At 41.5% G+C, this 23,632-nt stretch overlaps 1 protein-coding gene across 2 annotated transcripts in view; it reads left to right on the top strand.

Annotated features, from left to right (window-relative positions):
• Positions 1–23,632, top strand: part of ino80 (INO80 complex ATPase subunit) — a 232,643-nt gene that overhangs the window by 128,563 nt on the left and 80,448 nt on the right. For both annotated transcript variants that reach the window (XM_059952871.1, XM_059952861.1), the window contains exon 26: positions 20,078–20,303. In XM_059952871.1, coding sequence (XP_059808854.1) covers positions 20,078–20,303 — 226 coding nt within the window. The remainder of the gene's footprint in view (positions 1–20,077; positions 20,304–23,632) is intronic.

The raw sequence follows: 23,632 nt of genomic DNA, 5'->3' as shown, positions 1-23,632 counted from the left end.
GTTGATGGTGGAGGAAGGGAAGCCCCTTTCTTTAAAAAAGGAAGACATCTCTTTCGTCCTGGAATGAAAAGCCTCATCCCGAAAGCAGATGCAGCAGAGACGGAGGAATTACAAGAAGGGGATAGCATTTTTGCAAGAGACAGGGTGGGAAGAGGAATAGTCCAGGCAGCTGTGAGAGTCCGTAGGCTTATAATAGGTATCAGTAGATAAGCTGTCTCCAGAGATGGAGACAGAAAGATCAACAAAGGGGAGGGAGGTGTCAGAAATGGACCAGGTAAATTTGAGGGTAGGGTGAAAGTTGGAGGCAAAGTTAATGAAGTCAGCGAACTCAGCATGCCTGCAGGAGGCAGCACCAATGCAGTTGTCGATGTAGCAAAGGAAAAATGGGGGGCGGATACCTGTATAATACATAGAACAATACATGGAGGTACCGACTAGAGAAGGGGCAGTGTTGGATCTCCTGTTAGAGAATGAGATAGGTCAGGTGATAGATGTATGTGTTGGGGCGCACTTTGGGTCCAGTGATCACAATACCATTAGTTTCAATACAATTATGGAGAAGGATAGGACTGGACCCAGGGTTGAGATTTTTGATTGGAGAAAGGCTAACTTTGAGGAAACGCGAAAGGACTTAGAAGGAGTGGATTGCGACAATTTGTTTTATGGGAAGGATGTAATAGAGAAATGGAGGTCATTTAAAGGTGAAATTTTGAGGGTACAGAATCTCTGTGTTCCTGTTAGGTTGAAAGGAATGGTTAAAAGTTTGAGAGTGCCATGGTTTTCAAGGTTTGGAAACTTGGTTTGGAAAAAGAGGGAGATCTATAACAAATATAGGCAGCATGGAGTAAATGAGGTGCTCGAGAAATATAAAGAATGTAAAAAGAATCTTAAGAAAGAAATTAGAAAAGCTAAAAGAAGATACGAGGTTGCTTTGGCAAGTAAGGTGAAAATAAATCCGAAGGGTTTTTACAGTTATATTAATAGCAAAAGGATAGTGAGGGATAAAATTGGTCCCTTAGAGAATCAGAGTGGACAGCTATGTGTGGAGCTGAAAGAGATGGGGGAGGTTTTGAGCAATTTCTTCAGTATTCAATATCCTTCTCCTTAGTGAATTGTGTAAGGTAAGGGAAACAAGTAGGGAAGTTATGGAAACTATGATGATTAAAGAGGAGGAAGTACTGGCACTTTTAAGGAATATAAAAGTGGGTAAATCTCTGGGTCCTGACAGGATATTTCCTAGGACCTTGAGGGAAGTTAGAAATAGCAGGGGCTCTGACAGAAATATTTCAAATGTCATTAGAAACGGGGATGGTGCCGGAGGATTGGCGTATTGTTCATGTTGTTCCATTTTTTAAAAAGGGTTCTAAGAGTAAATCTAGCAATTATAGGCCTGTCAGTTTCATGTCAGTGGTGGGTAAATTAATGGAAAGTATTCTTAGAGATAGTAGAAATAATTATCTGGATAAACAGGGTCTGATTAGGAATAGCATGGATTTGTGCATGGAAGGTCATGTTTGACAAATCTTACTGAATTTTTTGAAGAGGTTACAAGGAAAGTTGACGAGCTGTGGATGTTGTCTGTATGGAATTCAGTAAGGCCTTTGACAAGGTTCCGGATGGAAGGTTAGTTAGGAAGGTTCTATTGTTAGGTACTAATATTGAAGTAGTAAAATGGATTCAACAGTGGCTGGATGGGAGATGCCAGAGAGTAGTGGTGGATAACTGTTTGTCAGGTTGGAGGCCGGTGACTAGTGGTGTGCCTCAGGGATCTGTACTGGGTCCAATGTTGTTTGTCATATACATTAATGATCTGGATGATGGGGTGGTAAATTGGATTAGTAAGTATGCAGATGATACTAAAGTAGGTGGCGTTGTGGATAGCGAAGCAGATTTTCAAAGCTTGCAGAGAGATTTAGGCCAGTTAGAAGAGTGGGCTGAACGATGGCAGATGGAGTTTAATGCTGATAAGTGTGAGGTGCTACATTTTGGTAGGAATAATCCAAATAGGACATACATGGTAAATGGTAGGGCATTGAAGAATGCAGTAGTACAGACTGATTGAGGAATAATGGTGCACAGTTCCCTGAAGGTGGAATCTTGTGGATAGGGTGGTGAAGAAAGCTTTTGGTATGTTGGCCATTATAAATCAGAGCATTGTGTATAGGAGTTGGGATGTAATGTTATAATTGTACAAGGTATTGGTAAGGCTGAATTTGGAGTATTGTGTACAGTTCTGGTCACCGAATTATAGGAAAGATATCAACAAAATAGAGAGTGTACAGAGGAGATTTACTAGAATGTTACCTGGGTTTCAGCACCTAAGTTACAGGGAAAGGTTGAACAAGTTAGGTCTTTATTCTTTGGAGCATAGAAGATTGAGGGGGGACTTGATAGAGGTATTTAAAATTATGAGGGGGATAGATGGAGTTGATGTGGATAGGCTTTTTCCATTGAGAGTAGGGGAGATTCAAACAAGAGGACATGAGTTGAGAGTTAGGGGGCAAAAGTTTAAGGGTAACACGAGGGGGAATGTCTTTACTCAGAGAGTGGTAGCTGTTGTGGAATGTACTTCCAGTAGAAGTGGTACAGGCAGGTTCGGTATTGTCACTTAAAGTAAAATTGGATAGGTATATGGACAGGAAAGGAATGGAGGGTTATGGGCTGAGTGCGGGCCAGTGGGACTAGGTGAGTGTAAGCGTCGGCACGGACTAGAAGGGCCGAGATGGCCTGTTTCCGTGCTGTAATTGTTATATGGTTTTATGGTATAGGCTTGGAACATGGACTGCTCCACAAAGCCAACAGAAAGGCAGGCATAGCTGGGACCCATACCGGTCCCCATGGCTACACCTTTGGTTTGGAGGAAGTAGGAGGAGCCAAAAGAGAAATTATTGAGAGTAAGGACTAATTCTGCTAGATGGAGGAGAGTGGTGGTAGAGGGGAACTGGTTAGGTCTGGAATCCAAAAAGAAGCAGAGAGCTTTTAGACCTTCCTGGTGGGGGATGTAGGTATATAGGGACTGAACATCCACGGTGAAAATAAGGCGGTGGGGGCTGGGGAACTTAAAATCATTGAAAAAATGCAAAGTGTGAGAAGTGTCATGAACATGGGTGGGATGAGATTGAACAAGGGTGGATAAAACAGTGTCGAGGCATGCAGAAATGAGTTCAGTGGGGCAAGAGCAAGCTGAGACAATGGGTCTACCTGGACAGGCAGGTTTGTGGACCTTGGGTAGGAGGTAGAAATGGGAAGTGCGGGGTGTGGGAACTATGAGGTTGGTGGCAGTGGTGTGGGAGACAGTGGCCTGGTGCTCATTAGTGGGGTCATGATCGAGGGGTAAATAAGAGGAGGTATCAGCGAGTTGTCACTGTGCCTTGGCAAGGTAGAGGTCAGTACGCCAGACTACAACAGCGCCCCCACCCCCTTATCAGTGGGTTTTATAGTAAGGTTGGGATTGATGCCGAGGGAGTGAAGAGCAGAGCGTTTGGGAGGAGTGAGGTACCTCACATTTATCTCGGTTGAGCTCTATCTGCCGCTTCTCAGCCCAGTTCTGCATCCTATCAATGTCCCACTGTAACCTCTGACAGCCCTTCACACTATCCACAACACCCCCAATCTTTGTGTCATCAGCAAATTTACTAACCCATCCCTCCACTTGCTCATGCAGGTCATTTATAAAAAATCATGAAGAGAAGGGGTCCCAGAACAGATCCCTGAGGCACACCACTGGTCACCAACCTCCATGCAGAATATGACCTGTCCAAAAGAACTCTTTGCCTTCTGTGGGCAAGCCAATTTTGGAACCACAAAGCAAAGTCCCTTTTGATCTCATGCCTGGTTACTTTCTCAATAAGTCTTGCATGGGTTACTTTATCAAATGTCTTGCTGAAATCCATATACAGTACATCTGCTACTCTACCTTCATCAATGTGTTTAGTCACATCCTCAAAAAATTCAATCAGGCTCATAAGGCATGGCCTGTCCTTGGGCAAAGCCATGCTGTCTATTCTTAATCATATTATGCCTCTCAAATGTTCATAAATCCTGTCTCTCAGGAATTTCTCCATCAATTTGCCAACCACTGAAGTAAGAATCATTGGTCTATAATTTCCTGGGCTAACTCTACTCTCTTTCTTAAATAAGGTGTTAAGAACCCCATAACAGGGTTACTTACCAGCAAAAATAGAGACGTCCGTTGGAGTCTGATGATACTATTTTTAACAGTATTTATTAGCAAAAATACATAAAAATAATATCAATGCAAATATACAGATAATAGACGTCGTCAATACTAAACCTAAAAGTGCGGGTATAATAACAATCAATAAGAAATAAGCTCTATCGTTGTCTAGGAGATAATGAATTGTCCAATGGAAATCTAAAGTTCATTTCAGTTCATACAGGCTGCTGTTGTTTGTTTGTCGCTGTGTTGCAATTGTTGGGGGGAGAGAGAGAAAGAGAAAACCTTGCCGATTTTCCTTTATGATTTTGATCCGTCGGTGTCTCGTTGTTGTGGCCGTTCAAGTGTGACCTGTCCTTTAGCTAAACTGTTCTTCTGTGATGAGCCCGCCACCCAGGCAAGGGAGGACACACACACAAGCTCTCACCAGCTTCGCTATAAAACGCTGTCACTGGATTTCTAGCGTTTTTCCTGGTGTATCTAAGGGGTGTTCCCCAGACCCGTCTTTTATCCTCACTCACAGGGTCTCAGATGTCAGTCAGGTTGTGATGATGCAATCCCTCAACCAGACCACTCTGGTTGTCCCCTGAGGGGTTTCAATGAACAGTACAGTACTCAATATACAGTTCCTTCGCCAAGAGACTATAGCAGTAATCAGTGGTTCCGTTCCGCATCTGTTAGGAGACATTCCAAACCTTGTGTATTCTGCGTCTCTCTCTCTCTCATTTCCTGACATGCTGTGTATCTCTCTCATTTCCTGGGTCTCAGACCTGAAATACTAGCGATCTTGTGATTCTCAAAAAGGAGGGGGCGACTTTGCACCCTTCGGCCCCTCAGAGTTGCTCCACATTCATAACAAAGGGAACAACATCTGCGTCCCTCCAATCCTCCGGAGCTTCTCTCGTCTCCAAAGATCACTGCCAAAGGCTCAGCCATCTCCTACCTCGCCTTCCACAGTAGCCTGGAGTATTTCTCATCCTGTACCGGTCATTTATCCAAGTTGATGCTTTCCAGAAGTTCCAGCACTTCATCTTTCTTAATGTCTATATGCTCATGCTTTTCAGTCCGCTGTAAGTCATCCCTGAAATTGCCAATTCTGTAGTGAATATTTAAGCAAAGTATTCATTCAGTACCTCTGCTACTTTCTCCGATTCCATACACACTTTTCCACTGTCACATTTGATTGGTTCTGTTCTCACGTCTTATTCTCTTGCACTTCACATACTTGTAGAATGCTTTGGGATTTTCTTTAATCCTGCTTGCCAAGGCCTTCTCATGGACCCTTCTGGTTCTCCTGATTTCGTTCTTGAGCTCTTTCCTGCTAGCTTTACAATCTTCTAGATCTCTATCATTACCTAGTTTTTTTGAACCTTTCGTAATGTTGTCCAGTAGAAACTACAGTCTCTTCTGTAGGGCAGGGGAAGCAGACAAGCCAGTTGTCTTTGTTCCCCACACCCCCCCCATTTTGTGGATTCTAAACTGATTCTTGCTCTTTGATTATCTAATCAGAGCAACTGAATAAGGACACAGAAGATTTCAGGTAATGATCTGCTAAACCTGAAAACCTGAGACCATTCTCAAACAAGTAGCCATTATGTACAGGACATAGACTCTACTGGTTCTTGACTCTAGGACAATCTAATCAGAGCAGTAAACCTGAGACCATTCTCAGAGGAGTAGCTATTTGTTATGTAAGATGCCAGACCTGCAGTCAGTAATCAAGTTAGATTCTTTCTGGGTTGCCTCATTTAACTGGTTTGGACCAGTTGGAGTGTAAAGGCACAAATACACAAGGCTGGGGTGGGCAGAACCATGAACCAATGTTGGTTGTAGCCCATACAATGATCAGTAAGAAGGTGACCTTGAGCCAATGGAATGGGTATCCAGTGGCTCAATTGATGAGGAACAGTACAAGACTCAGGAGCTCCAAGTATCCAGGGACGATAACTCTCCAGCAGCCAGAAACCACCCATCGTGGATAAGGAGGACCCCATGGACACATGGAGATTGGTACCACAAAGAACGCCTGGCCAGCGTAGACTCCTTTCTCGAGTGATATTTTTTCTCTTCATTGACTGTTCATGGAGTGTCAGGGCTTTTAGCAGGGAGCGCACAGGTAGATAAGAGTGTGAACTCATGTGCTTTTTAGTTGAAATAGTAAGAGTTACTTGTTAGTAAATACAGATTCTTTGTGCCTCACTGGTCATTATTACAAGGGGTGATTCTTCTAACAGTAAGTTTTTCTTCTTGACAAGATTTACAACAGTGTTTTTACACCATGGTTCCTGTACCTGTACCCTCTCCCTCTCTCATTGGAATGTACTATGCAGAACACCACACAAATATCCCTTGAACATTTGCCACATTTCTGCCATACATTTTCCTGAGAACAGAATATGACCTGTCTATAACCATGCTTTGCCTTCTATGGGCAAGCCAATTCTGGATCCACAAAACAATGTCTCCTTGGATCCCATGCCTCCTTACTTTCTCAATAAGCCTTGTATGGGGTACCTTATCAAATACCTTGCTGAAATCCATATACACTACACCTACTGCTCTAGCTTCATCAATGTGTTTTTATCACATCCTCAAAAAATTCAATCAAGCTCATAAGGCACGACCTGCCTTTGACAAAGCCATGCTGACTATTCCTAATTATATTATACCTCTCCAAATGTTAATAAACCCTGCCTCTCAGGATTTTCTCCATCAACTTACCAACCACTGAAGTAAGACTCACCGGTCAATAATTTCCTGGGCAATCTCTACTCCCTTTCTTTAATAAGGGATCAACATCCGCAACCCTCCAATCCTCCGGAACCTCTCCTGGCCCCGTTGATGATGCAAAGATCATTGCCAGAGGCTCAGCAATCTCTTCCCTCACCTCCCATGGTAGCCTGGGATACATCTCATCCAGTCCTGGTGACTTAGCCAACTTGATGCTTTCCAAAAGCTCCAGCACATCCCCTTCCTTAATATCTACATGCTCAAGCCTTTCAGTCCGCTGTAAGTCATCACTACAATCATCAAGATCCTTTCCCATAGTTGAATACTGAAGCAAGATATGCATAAATACCTCTGCTATCTCTTCCAGTTCGATACACACTTTTCCATTGTCATACTTCATTGGTCCTATTCTCTCATGTCTTATCCTCTTGCTCTTCATATACTTGTAGAATGCCTTGGGGTTTTTTCTTAATCCTGTCCGCCAAGGCCTTCTCATGGCCCCTTCTGGCTTTCTTAATTTCATTCTTAAGCTCCTTCCTGCTAGCCTTATAATCTTCTGGATCTCTGTCATTACCTAGTTTTTTGAACCTTTCGTAAGCTCTTCTTTTCTTCTTGACTAGATTTACAACAGCTTTTGTACGTCACGGTTCCTGTACCCTACCATCCTTTCCCTGTCTCATTGGAATGTACCTATGCAGAACCCCACACAAACATCCCCTGAACATTTGGCATATTTCTTCAGTACATTTCCCTGAGAACATCTGTTTCCAATTTATGCTTCCTAGTTCCTGCCTGATAGCCTCATATTTCCCCTTACTCCAATTAAATGCTTTCCTAACTTGTCTGTTCCTATCCCTCTCCAATGCTATGGTATAGAAGATGTAATTATGATCACTATCTCAAAAATGCTCTCCCACTGAGAGACCCGACACCTGACTAGGTTAATTTCCCAATACTAAATCAAGTACAGCCTCTCTTCTTGCAGGCTTATCTACAAACCCCATTTCCAGAAAAGTTGGGATATTTTCCAAAATGCAATAAAAACAAAAATCTGTGATGTGTTAATTCACGTGAGCCTTTATTTAACTGACAAAAGTACAAAGAAAAGATTTTCAATAGTTTTACTGACCAACTTAATTGTATTTTGTAAATGTACACAAATTTAGAATTTGATGGCTGCAACACACTCAACAAAAGTTGGGACGGAGGCATGTTTACCATTGTGTTACATCACCTTTCCTTTTAATCACTTTTTAATCATTTTGGAAATGAGGATGCTAATTGTAGTAGATTTTCAATTGGAAATTTTGTCCATTCTTGCTTGATATAAGACATCAGCTGCTCAACAGTCCGTGGTCTCCATTGTCTGATTCTCCTCTTCATGATGCGCCATACACTTTCAATAGGAGAAAGATCTGGACTGGCAGCAGGCCAGTCAAGCACACGCACTCTGTGTCTACAAAGCCACGCTGTTGTAGCCCATGCAGAATGTGGTCTGGCATTGTTCTGCTGAAATAAGCATAGACTTCGCCTTGATGGCAACAGATGTCTCTCTAAAATCCTAATATATGCCAGAGTCAATGGTACCTTCACATACATGCAACTCACCCATGCCGTGGGCACTGATGCACCCCCATACCATCACAGATGCTGGCTTTTGCACCTTTTGCTGATGACAATCAGGTTGGTCATTTTCATCTTTGGCACGGAGAACTCAACGCCTGTTTTTTTCCAAAAACTAGCTGAAATGTGGACTCATCTGACCATAGCACACGGTTCCACAGTCTTTCGGTCCATCTGAGATGAGCTTGGGCCCAGAGAACACATGGGCGTTTCTGCATAGAGTTGATATATGGCTTCCTCCTTGCGTAATACAGTTTCAAGTTGCATTTCTGGATGCAGCGACGGACTGTGTTAAGTGACAATGGTTTTCCGAAGTACTCCCGAGCCCAGGTGGCTATAATTGTCACAGTAGCATGACGGTTTCTTAGGCAGTGCCGCCTGAGGGCTCGAAGATCATGCGCGTTCAACAGTGGTTTCCGACCTTGCCCTTTAAGCACTGAGATGTCTCTGAATTCTCTGAATCTTTTCACAATATTATGTACTGTAGATGTTGAAAGACTTAAATTCTCTGCAATCTTGCGTTGGGAAATGTTCCTTTTGAACTGACTAACAATTCTCTCACGAATTTTGGAACAAAGGGGTGAGCCACGACCCATCCTTGCTTGCAAAGACTGAGCCTTTGATGGACACTACTTTTATACCCAGTCATGATACCTCACCTGCTACCAATTAGCCTGCTTAATGTGGAGTCTTCCAAACTGGTGTTACTTGAATATTCTATGCACTTTTCAATCTTATTTTAACTCTGTCCCAACTTTTGTTGAGTGTGTTGCAGCCATCAAATTCTGAATTTGTGTATATTTACAAAATACAATTAATTTGGTTAGTAAAACTATTGAAAATCTTTTCTTTGTCAGTTAAATAAAGGTTCATATGAATTAACATATCACAGATTTTTGTTTTTATTGCATTTTGGAAAATATCCCAACTTTTCTGGAAATGGGGTTTGTACATAATCTGTCAGGAAACCTTCCTGAACACACCTAACAAACTCCACCCCATTTTACACCCCTTGCTCTAGGGAGATGCCAATCTATATTTGGGAAATTAAAATCTCCCCTCACGACAACTCTGTTATTATTGCATCTTTTCAGAATCTGTCTCCCTAATGCAGTGCCGTATAAGGTGTTCAAGAAGTGTGAAGAGCTGAGGAAATACTTGTGGAGATTGTTAAAGGTGGTGTGGAGACAAGGTGTTGTTCCTTTGTCATGGAGTGAGGCTGAAGGAGTATACATCCCGAAGGAAGAGATTTCTATTACATTGAATCTGTTCTGACCAATTTCACTCCTGAATGTAGAGGGGAAGGTTATGTTTGGCGTTCTAGCAGAAAGATTATCTTCATTAGTGATAGAGAATGGATTGGTAAATACATCTGTGCAGAAGGCAGGAATACCAGGCTTCCCAGGATGCCTTGAACATACTAGTATGATACGGCATGTCATCCAGGAGTCGAAAAGGTTGAGAAGAAATCTGGCTGTAGTTTGGCTTGATCTTGTAAATGAGTATGGTTCTGTTCCCCATGTCTTGATTGAGTTTGCGATGGAATTCCTATGGATTCCTGCTAAGGTGAGGAACTTGGTTAAGCAGTACTACGATTTCCAGATGAGGTTTTCCACTCAGCAGTTTACAACTAGGTGGCAGAGCTTGGAGATTGGTATCCCAATGGGATGTGCGATTTCACCCATCCTGTTTGTGTTAGCCATGGAGGTCATTGTGAGGGCTGCAGAATCAATGGGCCCAGTTGTCGCACTTGATGGCGGAGGGGAGTTGCCACCAATACGTGCGTTCATGGACGATCTCACCCTTTTGGGTCCTAGCATGGAGGCAGTGGAAAGTATACTATCTAGACTCGAGGAGCTGATAGATTGGGGAAGAATGAAGTTCAAGACCAAGAAGTCAAGGAGCCTTGTTCTTAGGAGAGGAAAGCTGGTTGACTTTCATTTCACCCTTTGTGGAGAGGAGATTCCATCCATTCAGGACCAACCAGTTAAGAGCCTCGGGCGATGGTAGACAGAGGAGCTGGGGGACACCAAGAGGGTTCAAGAGACAGGAGAACAGATCAGCAGAGGTCTGATGTCTGTCGACAATGTGGCTTGCCTGGCAAGTTGAAGTTGTGGTGCTTGCAGTACAGACTGATGCCACGGATAATGTGGCCACTAACTGTCTATAAAGTGGCAATGTCCCATGTTGAGGCAATGGAACGGAAGATCAACAAGTATGTGAAGAAGTGGCTTGGAGTACCAAGCAGCCTCACTAATAGTGCAATCCCTTGTTGAAGAGGTCAAGGTAGCCAAGGTAGGATCATTCTTGATGCTTCGAGACTCAAAAGACCCTGTCATCAAGAACATCCAGCCGGATGTGAGATCAGGCAGGAAGTGGTCAGTCGGGGCAGCAGTCGATGAGGCAGGGGCTAGATTGAAGCACAAGGAGACTGTTGGGGCTGCCCAGTTAAGCCGCCAGGGACTTGGATGGACAACCCACAAGTGGTGGTCATCTTCTGCATGTAAGGAGTGTCGTGAGCTTGTAACACAAGAAATATGAGAGGTAGAAGAGGAGAAGAGGTTAGCTAAAGCAGCTGGCCTGACTAAACAAGGGACTTGAACCTGGTGGGAAAGTGTTGAACAACGACATCTATCTTGGAATGTCCTGTGGCAGATGGAACCGCTCCACATTTCTTTTCTATATAGAGCAGTGTATGACCTGCTCCCAACACCTGCCAACCTCAGCACCTGGTATGAAGATAAGACAGACAGCTGTGCTGCTTCTGGCGAGAAGGGAACACTACAGCATATTTTGAGTGCATGCCGAGTCAATCTTTCCAGCGGCATGTACACTTGGAGACATAACAACGTTCTCAAAGTTGTAACACAAGCGGTTGAGCAGAGAGTACTGCAGCACAACTTATCTCATGCCCCATGCTGCACAGAACATTGCATATCATTTGTGAAAGAAGGCTCTAAGTCAAGGGTGTACAGCGCAGGCCCACGATCAAGCATACTTTCTTCAGCCAATGATTGGTGTGTCAAGGCCAACCTGGATGGGAAAGGCAGTTTCCCGGAGCAAATCATTTTCACCACATTGTGTCCAGATATAATCATCTGGTCTGATACCAGTAGAGAAGTGGTTATTGGTGAACTCACAGTCCCCCGGGAAGACGACATCGATGAAGCCCATGAGTGTAAGTTAACCAAGTATGCAGAATTAAGATCAGAGACAGTGGGTGGAAGGTCTCATGCTATCCATTCGAAGCAGGGTGCCGTGGCTTTTTATTGCGTTCACTTTCCAGAAGTGGCTCCATGACCTTGGCTTTACTAGATGAGAGATCAAGTCAACCAGCAGGGCTGTAGCTGAGGCAGCAGAGACAGGATCATCACGGGTGTGGACCAAGTACGTCCAGAGGGGCAGATAATCGGACAGTGTATCCATCTTTTGTAAACTCTTCAGTAGCTGCATAGATACCTGAAGAGTAGACTATTTGTTGGATGGAAGCGACCAACAATTCTGATAGAGGCAGATGCCAAGTTGTTAAGCTCATCAGTGGGAGGTGGTGCTTTCGCACTGCTGGCCCACCACCTCGAGGAAGTCTTGATCATAAGCGGGCTGAAACTCCTGAAGACAGGTGGCAGATCAACTGATGATCCCACTGATGATAGCACAGGACAATTACCATCTTAGCCCACGTGTATTTTCAATTCAATTCTTATTAGAAGGCTGAATGAAACATTTTTGTATTATGAAACAGGAGGGAGCCATGCAACTCAACCAGTCTTTCTGCCTTGGTGGCTTTTAGACCTTATTTTCCACTAAATTTTTTCTGTAATCTATTCCCATCAATAGCAGGGGAATTCCTTTCGGAGTCAGATATAATATCACTGGCATATGTCATTAAATTTGTTTTTTGGCAGCAGTACATTGCAGTATTAACAATAAAAACTATAAACGATAGTCTATATAAAAGAAGATTAAATTAAGTAAGTAGTGTAACAAAAAAAGGGAAAAAATACTGAGGTAGTGTTGATGAGTTCATTGTCCATTCAGAAATCTGGCCGAGGAGATGGAAGCTGCCCCTGAAACACTGAGTGTGATTCTTCAAGCTCCTGTACCTCTTTGATGGTAGCAATAAGAAAAGGGCAATTACTGGATCCTTGTGATGGATGCCACACTTTTGAAGCATCACCTTTTTGCAAGTGTCCTGAATGCCGGTGAGACTAGTGCCCATGATAGAGCTGTCTGTGCTTACAACTGTGCAGTGCTGCCTCCATACCAGACAGTAATGCAATCATAGTACATCCATAGAAACTTGCAAGTGTCTTTAGTGACATGCCAATTCTCCTCAAACTTTGAATGAAATATAGCCGCTGTTGTGCCCCTTTTATAATTGCATCAATATGTTGGGCCCAGGATAGATCCTCCGAGATGTTGACACCTGGGAACTTGAAACTGCTCACTCTTTCCTCCTCTTATCCCTCAGTGAGGACTGGTGTGTGTCCCCTTAACTTCCCCTTCCACAATCATTTCCTTGGTCTTACTGACGTTGAGTTCAAGCTTGTTGCTGTGTCACTACTCAACTAGCTGATCTGTTGCTCCTGTATGCCTCCACATCGCCATCTTAAATTCTGCCAACAATAGTTGCATCGTCAACAAATTTATAGGTGGCACTTGAGCTTGACTAGCCACACAGTTGTGGGTGAAGAGCATAGAGCAGTAGGCTAAATACACATCCTTGAGATGCACCAGTGTTGATTGTCAGCAAGGAGCAGATGATATTTCTGATCCGCACAGACTGTGGTCAACTAGTGAGGAAATTAAGTCTCCATTTGCAGAGGGAGCTACAGAGGCCAGGATTTGGAGCTTGTTGACTCAAACTGAGGGTATGATTGTGTTAAATGCTGATCTATAAATAACAGCTTGTTGTCAATATTTCTATTGTCTAAGTGATCCAAGGCCGAGTGGAAAGCCAGTGAGGTTGAATCCACTGTAGACTTATTATGGTGATTGGCAAATTCCGGTGGGTCCAGGTCCTTGAACAGGCAGGAGTTGATTCTAGCCACGACCAGTCTCTCAAAGCACTTATTGTAGACATTAATATCACTGGGTGATAGTCGTAGAGGCAGCTCACCCTGCTCTTCTTGGGTACTGGTATGATTATCATCTTTTTGAAATAAGTGGTAATCTCTGACTGCAGCAGTGAGAGATTGACTATGTTCTTGAACACTGCCCTTCGGTCATGGGCACATGAAAACTCTGCAACTTAAAAAAAATACCAGAGGTTGGGGTGGTACTTGAGTGGCTGGATCTGTGAGGAAGCAGCTGCATCTGAATAAGTGATTAAAGGAAATGGTTATTTACAGTCACAATGATATATGCACCTGTTTGAGGCTGTATCTCAACAAAATTATGTATATTTACTTCTTTTACTTATAGTAACATTCCAGAAACAGTTATAATGATGGTAAATTTGGATGGAGGAGCTTGGGGAAAATACCTTGTGGAGATACTGAGCAAAATGGGAGCAAAAGGCTGTCAGATCCCCAGGTCCTTATGGACTTCGTCCTAAGGTTTTAAAAGAGGGAACTAGTGAGATGATTGATGTTTGGTTTTAATTTTTAAAAATTTTCTAGTTCTGGAGAAAAAGTAAATGTCAGTCCTTTAAAAAGAGAAGGAGATAGAAAGCGGCAAACTGCTGGCAAGTTCACTTCATGTTTGACGTGGGGAAATTTTTAAAGCTTTATGACACTAAAACAGGGCATTTCAAAACTTTCTGGCCAATCATGTTTAGCCAGTTATTGTACTTCAAAGTAACATGGCCTATGGATGAAAGGAAACTGATTAACTAATGCACATAGGCCAGTTAGACTTGATAGGCTGAATAGTTTCCCTCATTATGAGTAAGAAGAAAACTATACTTAATTTCCAAAAGGCAGTTAATAAAGAGTGAGAGCAGGATGATTTAGTGGGATCACTACTGAAACCATACATATTCATATTTAGATGATTTGGATGATGACAAATATCTTGAGTGACACAAATATAGGTTTGAAAATAGATTATGAACTGGACACGAGGAGACAACAAAGGGATATAGAGAGGTTAAGTGAATGGGCAAAGTTCAAAGTATTTTTATTATCAAAATATGCAGTATACCACCCTGAGATTCGTCTTCTCTACAGACAGCTACAAAATAAAGAAAACCATGGAACCCATTAAAGAAAAAAAAATCCCTCCCATATGCCAGAAGCAAATTGCACAAACAGCAACAAGAAAAAAAGTGAAAACATTGAATATAAAACACAAAATTGAAGGTGTCCATATTCAGTTCAGCTCAGTGTTCATTATTTGCAGGCTGCGATTCAAATTCACCTGAAGTAGCAACAGCAAAGTGTGTGGCCAGGAAACTGCAGTCTAATGCACAAACTGCAGACTTAGAACTTCAGTACCATCTTCCAACAGCATCAAAGGGGAGAGAAACACCATTTGAACGCAGGGGCCTTCCTTCAGAAACAGGAAATGGTGGGGGGTAGAGAGAGAGAGAGACAGGCACCTTCCTCTGACAGCAGTGAGTGAGAGGCTGGCTGATGGCACTGACCATTTGACTTGTCTTCTACACTCACCTCAATGTTTTTGATATTTCTCAACGCTTTAACCAACAAGAAATGTAGTTGATCATGGGCTAGAGTCTGGTCGCAGAGACTTTGCAGCCTGGGATAAAACAAAGAGTCATGTCTCTGAATTCATCATTATTAAATGCAGACTTATCCAGGAATGGATGAAGTAGTTTTACTCTCTGTGAGGGTCTCTTTGTGTTTACAATGCTACCAGCACTGAAATGTGTGAACCAATCAACGATGTGGAGATACCACACTCCTTGCTCTAGTTCATGTCAATCACAGGCTCCAACAACACCAAAATATTTAAAAGAAAAACATGTAAAAGAAGCGAAAGAAACAGTTTCATGGACCATCTGGAGAATCTCACCCGTGGTAGCATTTTTGTTGGTGCCATTTTCTTCAGGAATTTGACAAATTGGAGCATAATGGAGGAAATTCTGAAATTAACCCTTTAAGAAAAGCTCAAATATTGAGAGTTTGCAGATCCATGGGATGCAGAGGATGTCTGATTTGCCAAGGCTAGCTTGCAAGTGCTAAAGTAATTGGGTTAACTTGTTACTAACGGAGTGCAATACGCTTCATTATGCTTCAGTTTTACTGAAGATGGTTGAGACCACATCAAGAGTATTATATTTAATGTTGAATCTTGTATAAAGAAAGATGCATATGTATGAAAAGCAATCCAAAAAAGGCTTACTCAATTGAGCATGGAGTGAGTGTTCTAATTATTCGGCAAAGGTAGGTTTATAATCACTGGAGTTTAGAACAATGTTGTTTGGAAGGGTGAGCTCATCCATTACGTTGCTCAGGATACATTCCCAGAAGTTAAAGCACCCTCCAAATTGGCACTAAAAGAGATCATTATAATCATTCAGAGGGAATTATTACTGTACATGGAACCTGACATGATCTCCTATTCTACCTGCTGATGCTCCTGTGCTTGGACCTTTGTAAAAACCCTTGCCCTCCCTATTCCTGCATGTTCTTGTGCTGATCATGTGATGAGAGTTACTCCAATCCCTGCTGCTAAACTAAGAACCCCATGGCCCGGTTTGGAATGGCTGCCTGTGGTAAAGGCTGGTTTCTGGCAAACTAGGATGAGTGGTGTGGCCACTCAGTGCTGAGATGTGGGGCTTTGGTCTGCATGAATCATTGTTTGGAATTGGCAGCGCCTTCCATCTGTGCTAACAGGGTCTCAGACTGCTGCCATACTTTTTCATCACTACTGTTGGATGCGATTTAAATTTTTTTCCTCCTCTCTTTAGTTGCACCATTGAGCTTGTTACCATAGAGGGATGTCTGGGTTGAGAAAAGCTGAGCAGCCAAAGAAAGGAGGGTATGTAGCAGCTTCCATTTAGTGCAGAGGGTGGTGATGTGGAAGACAGGGCAGTCTGTCAACACTGTACAGCTGCTAATAGTTACCAGCAATGGCCCATTCTCTGAGCGTTGCATTTTAGCACTGAGAGCCAAACTGTCCCTGATTCACCACTGCAGGAATGCCAGCAGAGGATAGTGATTCATATCAGGTTCTTGGCACAGCAGTGGGCATTGCAGTGCTTCATGCCAGACTTCTGGCATAGTTGTGGGCAGCTCAACCAGATGAATCTGTTTGGACTGAAGGACCAAGATTGAGCTATTTAGGCTACCAGTGCAGTGAAATTACTGGCATTTCAAATGTGTAAACTTGTGCAATGCAATTGTTTTTAACCTCTGTATTGGTTACTGTCTGCAGTGATTGATACTAATTACAATATTTGCAGTGAAATTGATGTGGTATGATGTTGTTTTGCAGTAAATGGACACTAGCAGCAATGCAGTGGATTCCGGTTAATTGTGGCACTGCTTATATGGGATAACTCTTAAAGGACAAAAACAAATTGAGAAAAGGCTGAGATTCCCTTTGTTTATTTGGGACAATATGCTGCTTAATTGGGACAGGAGACTGTTTCTAACTCGCATTAGTTGAGTGCACTTGTGCTACACCATGCTTAGAGTGTACAATTTTTAAATAACATTCTTTTGTGTTCAAAAAGCAGTGTTTTTTTTTGTCAGTGATAGTTGACAAGAAATAAGCAGCAAGACAATTCAGAAGTATTTTGTTCACTGCGATTTCAAACATTTTGACTTGGAGATGACGGAAATTGCCAGGATTGCAATGTCAACTATCAGTGACCAAAAAAAAAATCACTGGTTTTTAAACACAAACACAAATTTCACTACTTCAAGTTAGGAATTATGAAGAGTTTGAAGATATTGACAATCATTTTGAATGTTTCAAGGGCATTTTCAGCTTCTCACTGCGATGGTCGGAAGTTCCCACCTGCTCTTCCTGTGCCTAAGAAGAGTAGTATGAGCTGCCTTAATGATTATTGCCCAGTAGTACTCACATCTATAGTGATGAAATGCTTTGAAAGGTTGGTCATGGCTAGAATGGACTCCTGCCTCAGCGAGGACCTGAACCCACTGTAATTTGCCTATTGCCCAAATAGGTCTACAGCAGATGCGATCTTAATGGCTCTTCATATGGCCTTGGATCACCTAGATAATACAAAAACCTATGTCAAGATGTTGTTTGTTGACTTTAGCTCAGCGTTTAACACAATTATTCCTACAATCCTGTCGATAAGCTACAGAACCAGGACGTCTATACCTCCCTTTGCAATTGGATCTTTGACTTCTTAACCGGAAGACCACAATCTTGGTGTGGATTGGTGACAATATCTCCTCCTCACTGACAATGAACACTGGAATACCTCGGATTGTGCTAAGCCCACTGCTCTACTCCCTCTGTACCCGTGACTGTGTGACTATGCACAGCTCAAATACCATCGATAAATTTGCTGATGATACAACCATTGTTGGTAGAAAATCAGATGGAGATGAGAGGACATAGAGGAGTAATTTATACCAGCTGGTTGAGTGGTGTCGCAGCAAAAGCCTTGCACTCAATGTCAGTAAGATGAAAAAGTTGACTGGATTTCAGGAAGGGTAAGACAAGGGAACACAAACCAGTCCTCCTAGAGGATCAGAAGTGGAGAGAGTGAGCAATTTCAAATTCCTGGGTGTCAAGATCTGAGGATCTAACCTGGTTCCAACAGGTTGATGCAGCTATATATATATATAAAAAAAAGGCAAGATAGCAGCTATATTTCAACCAGCATTTGAAGAGATTTAGTTTGTCAACTAAACACTCAAACTTCTATAGATGTACCATGGAGAGCATTCTGACAGGCTGCATCACTGTCTGGTATGGGGCGAGGTTGCTACTACACATGACCGAAAAAAAGGATACAGAAATTTGTAAAATTAGTCAGCTCCATCTAAGGTACTAGCCTCTGTAGTATCCAAGACAACTTCAAGGAGCAGTGCCTCAGAAAGATAACATCCATTATTAAGGACCCCCATAACCCAGGGCATGCCCTCTTCTCATTGTGACCGTCAGGAAGGAGGTGCAAAAGCCTGAAGGCACACACTCAATGATTCAGGAACAGCTTCTTCCCCTCTGCTGTATGATTCCTAAATGGACATTGAACCCATGAGCACAGCCTCACTTTATGTATATGTGTGTGTGTGTGTGTGTGTGTGTATATGTTTTTTGTGTGTTTGCACTGTTTTTAATCTATTCAATATATAAATATATTATAATTTATCTATTTATTTTCTTTCTATATTATTATGTCTTGCATTGTAACGCTGCTGCTGAGTTAACAAATTCCACAACACATGCCAATGATAATAAATGTGATTCTAACTGTACTTACCGAGGCTGACGTAAGTTGCAGTATTTTAATGTTGTATGTATGTCAAGAACTTGATATTTAGTAGTTAATGACATAATTCAAAGTCATACTGAAGGTATTGATAAGCAAGTTATTAGTGGATAAATGTATCCAAAAATAAAAATCAGGGTTGATTGAATTGCTCTGTTTTTAAAGAAGATTTTCTGCATTTGGCATTTGAATATGTTGAACTGCGTAAAAGGAGCTGTACAGGAGACGGTTCCTGTGGCTTTGTACTAAGCCAATCACCAACCTCGTGAAAGGCTATTGGCTGCACAAAACCTGCCCAATATCAGATGTTTCAATTCTTCAGCAGGCTGCATTCCAAGGTTAGAACTACCTGCTGAAAGATTTACCGGAGCAAAGATATAGGGAAGGAACAGATTTAAAATTTAAATCGCTTCCCCTCTGCACACTGATGTACTGCAACATTTATTTTTTAAAAAACCTTTGGTTATGTATGTTGAGAAGAAATTGATGTAAAGCTGAATCTTGAAAATAAGTAGAAGGATCTTGTGCTGTTATGACAACATGATAAAGTATAGCATGGTTGTAAATGTTTGTGAATAATGTATATTTTTATGGGAAAGAAAAACATTAGGAGCAGTGGTAAACTTATTTTCTTGTTCCCCAAATGCCCACTGAACATAGCAGGCAATCAAGTGTCAATAGTAAAGCTTATCAAGCTCCTCATGCCATTGACATTGAAAATGAAGAAAAACAAATGTATGATCGTATTCCTTCAGTTTGTTCATAATGCTAGAGTTTTTTTTTGAAGATTTCCATATATCTTTTTTCTAATTGTCTTTTTTTTTTGCTAATTTCACTTCCTTAGACTTGGCCTGTTTTAGGAAGGCTTTTTCAATGTGATAGGGTGCTACTCTGTTCATGCAGATCCTGAAACGAATTGACTCGCTTTGCAAGCCCTTGAACTGCAACTGAGTAGCTATTTCCATTCACTGCTGATCAATAAATCTGGGTCACTGGATTGAGATTGAAACTAACTGAAATGTTAAATGTATTGAAATGAGCACTTTGCAGCATTTCATGAGCAGTGAGGTTGCTTGTTGCCAAATGTGAAGATCATTCATCATGAAGTTGAAGCTGCATTGTATCAACAGGAGTATTTTCTTGTAAATCTTATCTCTTGTGTAATTCAGGTGACTGCAGTCCCACGTGATATCTACTGCTGTGATAGAAGCGCAGAGTATGAACGTCGACTGATGAGAGAAGGAGGCCAACTTACAGCCAAACAGTGCCTCCTGTATGGAACCCCACAACTAGCACTTAATTGGAAAAATCAGCTATCCTCTTTTTTCCCTGAAGATCCTGGGGGTTTGTTAGCTGTTCAGTTCAGACATGGCTGGTCTTTTATTAGGATCCCTGGTAAGTTGATTGAAATTTCTTTGTACAATTTTTAGATGACACATGATAATTCTTCAAATACAGCAACTTCAACACTAGGGTTTTAAGCCAAAAAATGTAATTGTGGTAAAGGTGGAATTTGTTTATTTGATTCTGGCCACCTGCAAATTGGTTTCCTTTCCCTCCATACTAGCTAAATTTCAGTAACTGGTTATAGTTCTAGGGAAGCCAATTCACCCCTTTTACCTTCATGTGCTGTATGTCACATCAAAATCATGTGAATTTTTACCAATATTTGTAAAGACGGGTTGATCATTGAAAGCTTAGGCACTTTTGACCTCTACAATCATCCATAATATTGCTGATATGCTAATTTCCTGTTTTAAGTGAGTGCCTTATGTCAGTGGCCCCTGGGTGGAGAAAAGATAGTGCCTTCATTGAGAAATGAAATTAGTCTGTGATACTACAAGCCTGCTTAGGTTAGTGCATTTGACAGAGTGCATTAATGCTCAAGGTCTCCTGGTTCTGTAGGGGAAAAGCAGCTGAAGAGCCAGTCATACGTCTGAAATACGTCAAATATCCTGCTGAATGAACAAAGTATTTGCTGCCTGTAATATTACCCAAAGAAAGGGTCTACTCCCTTCCTTTCTAGTCCTGATGAAGGTCTCGACTGAAAATGTCAACTGTTTGTTCATTTCCATAGATGCTTCTCCAGCATTTTCTGTGTGTTGCTCTTGGATTTCCAGCACCGTCAGAGTCTCTTGTGCTTGTATATTACCCAATTGATTGGAATGCTCACACTGCCCTGTAACTATTGTATGACAAAAACAGTATTACTCTAGAGCCATGGTACATAATACAGTACCAGCAGTCATACACAGCACATATAAGATGTGAGTAAAGTAGTCTCACAAAAAAATATAGTCCAAGACCCAGAGTCCAAGAAAGTTGCAGCAATCTGTAGTCAAACGCAATACAGCTTGACTTCTGCCAAGCAAACACTGGGGGCAGCAGAGACTCAAGCATGGATGCCGTGCCATACTTTGGTGGGACTCACTGACTCCAAATCTTGTCTTCTGGGCGGCTGTAAACAGGCCACACCATAGTTTAACGCCTTGTCCTCACCATGACCAAGTCCACGCAGCTTCCCTGCTGACTGCCCCTATCATCCGCCAATAAGTCAGTGATTTGGACTTGCAACATTTCACATTAACAATGCCCAACAGTGTCTTGTGATCACAAGAAAAGTGACTAAGATAATTTGTTATTAGATTGCACACCACCTTTGTGTGCCTATTTTTTAAAAAAAATGACCCACAAAGTTGGGTTACTAACAGCATGTTCTTAAGAAAGATCTGTTTATGTGCACCATGCCTTGATCAAAATAACTTTTAGAGGACCTTCAAAAAACTGTAGCAATGTGTGATGCTGGGAAAGACTACAAAAGCATTTCTGAAGGCTTGAGTGTTCATCAGTCCATAGTAAGAGCAATTGTATGCAAATAGAGTAAATTCATTACTGTTGCTACTGTCCCTAGGAGTGAGAGTTCCTCAAAGGTCACACCAAAAGCACAAAGTGCAATTCCGAAGGAGGTGAAAAAGAACCCAAGTGTAACAGCAAAAGATCTGTAAAAATCTCTGGAACTTGCTAAATTTTCTGTTCATGTGTCCACTATAAGGAAAACACTGAACAAGAATGGTGTTTATGGAAAAACATTGCTGCCCATCTCAAGCTTGCAAAAGACCTCTCGGATGTTCCACAACACTCTGGGACAGAGTTCTGTGGATAGATGAGACAAAGGGTGAACTTTTTGGCTGAAATGGATGCCACTATGTTTGTAGGAAAAAGGACACTGCACACCAACACCAAAATCTCATCCCAACTGTGAAGCATGGTAGAAGGAACATCATGGTTTGGGGGTGGACAGCTTGCAATTTTTCTTTTTTTTTCTTCTTTCAATCTTTTTTATTAATTAAAAAATAGTACATATATAAACAAGAGGAGAATTATCTCAAATATCTATATTGATAACAATTCATATAAAAGGTAAAATAAACATTATCAAGATCATACATAGTATTAATCTAATAGTATATAATAAAAAATAAGATAATTGATTCTCCTCTTATCATTCCATGAAAGGAAGAAAAAAGATAAAGAAACTTATAATTTTTATATACATAAAAAACCCCACTGAACAAAAAACAAAAAAAAAGAAAAAAAGGAACTGGGCAGCTCACTGAGAGTGACAGCAAGAAAAAAAGAGAAACTTTCTGATCAAATCCAGCTTTTCGAGAAGGTAGCTGGAAGAGTGGTTGCAATTCTTGAGGGAACAATGACTTCAAAATGTTATCAAGACATTTTTCAAGAGAATGTCAGGGTAGTGGTCCATCACTTGAAGCTCAATGGAAGTTGGATGATGCAACAAGATAGTGATCTAAAAACACAAGAGTAAATCATCAACAAAATGGATTAAGAACAAGGAAGTGCGTGTTTTGGAGTGACCAAATCAGAGGCTAGACCTTAACCCAATGGAGATGCTGTGGCATGATCTGAAGAGGGCTGTTCATGCAGAGTATCCCTAAAATATTGATGAACTGAAACAGTTTTGTATGGAGGAGTGGTCTAAAATTGTTTCACACCATTGTGCAAGTCTAAGCAGCAGCAACTGGAAATGTTTGGTGGAGGTTATTGCTGTTAAAGTAGGTTCTGTCAGTTATAAAATACAAGGGTTCACATACATTTGCCAGCCTGGGCTGTGAATGATTACACAATGTGATCAATGAAGACATGAAAAGTACAATAGTTTGTGTTGTTAGTTTAGGCAGATTGTGTTTGTCTATTATTGTGACCTAGATGAAGATCAGACTACATTTTGTAAGAAATTAATATCGAAAACCAGTTAATTGCAAAGGGTTAACAAACTTTTTCTTGCAACTATATGCAGTGCAAGTCATTTGCAGATCTCTGAATTTCCTACAGATTGATCAGAACGCTGCTGCCAGATATCTTATAGGTTTGATTGCCACACTGTGTGTTATCCTGCATCTTGATTATGATTATTGTCATCTTTCTAGGGTGATGCAGAATGAGCTTATACTATGTATGCACATAGTGTAAAAGATTGTAAACACTGGATCTGCAGTATAATTTCAGAATACTAATAATACTTGGTCAGGTGTTATCTATGGGGAGAGACAGAGTTGATATTTATTTGCCATTTGTCATGCCCTATACTACTTTAACAGCTTTCATGTCCTTGGCCAATAAGCTCACTTGCTTTGGAAGAGCATTCTTCAAGCAACTCTATTTACAGCAAAGTAGTTTGATGTACTTGTTTGCACAGAAGC

Source organism: Hypanus sabinus, chromosome 2 (genome assembly GCF_030144855.1).
Source record: "Hypanus sabinus isolate sHypSab1 chromosome 2, sHypSab1.hap1, whole genome shotgun sequence".
NCBI classification, from domain to species: domain Eukaryota; kingdom Metazoa; phylum Chordata; class Chondrichthyes; order Myliobatiformes; family Dasyatidae; genus Hypanus; species Hypanus sabinus.
Note: the sequence above shows the minus strand (reverse complement) of the source record. Positions and strands in the feature narration are given on the sequence as shown.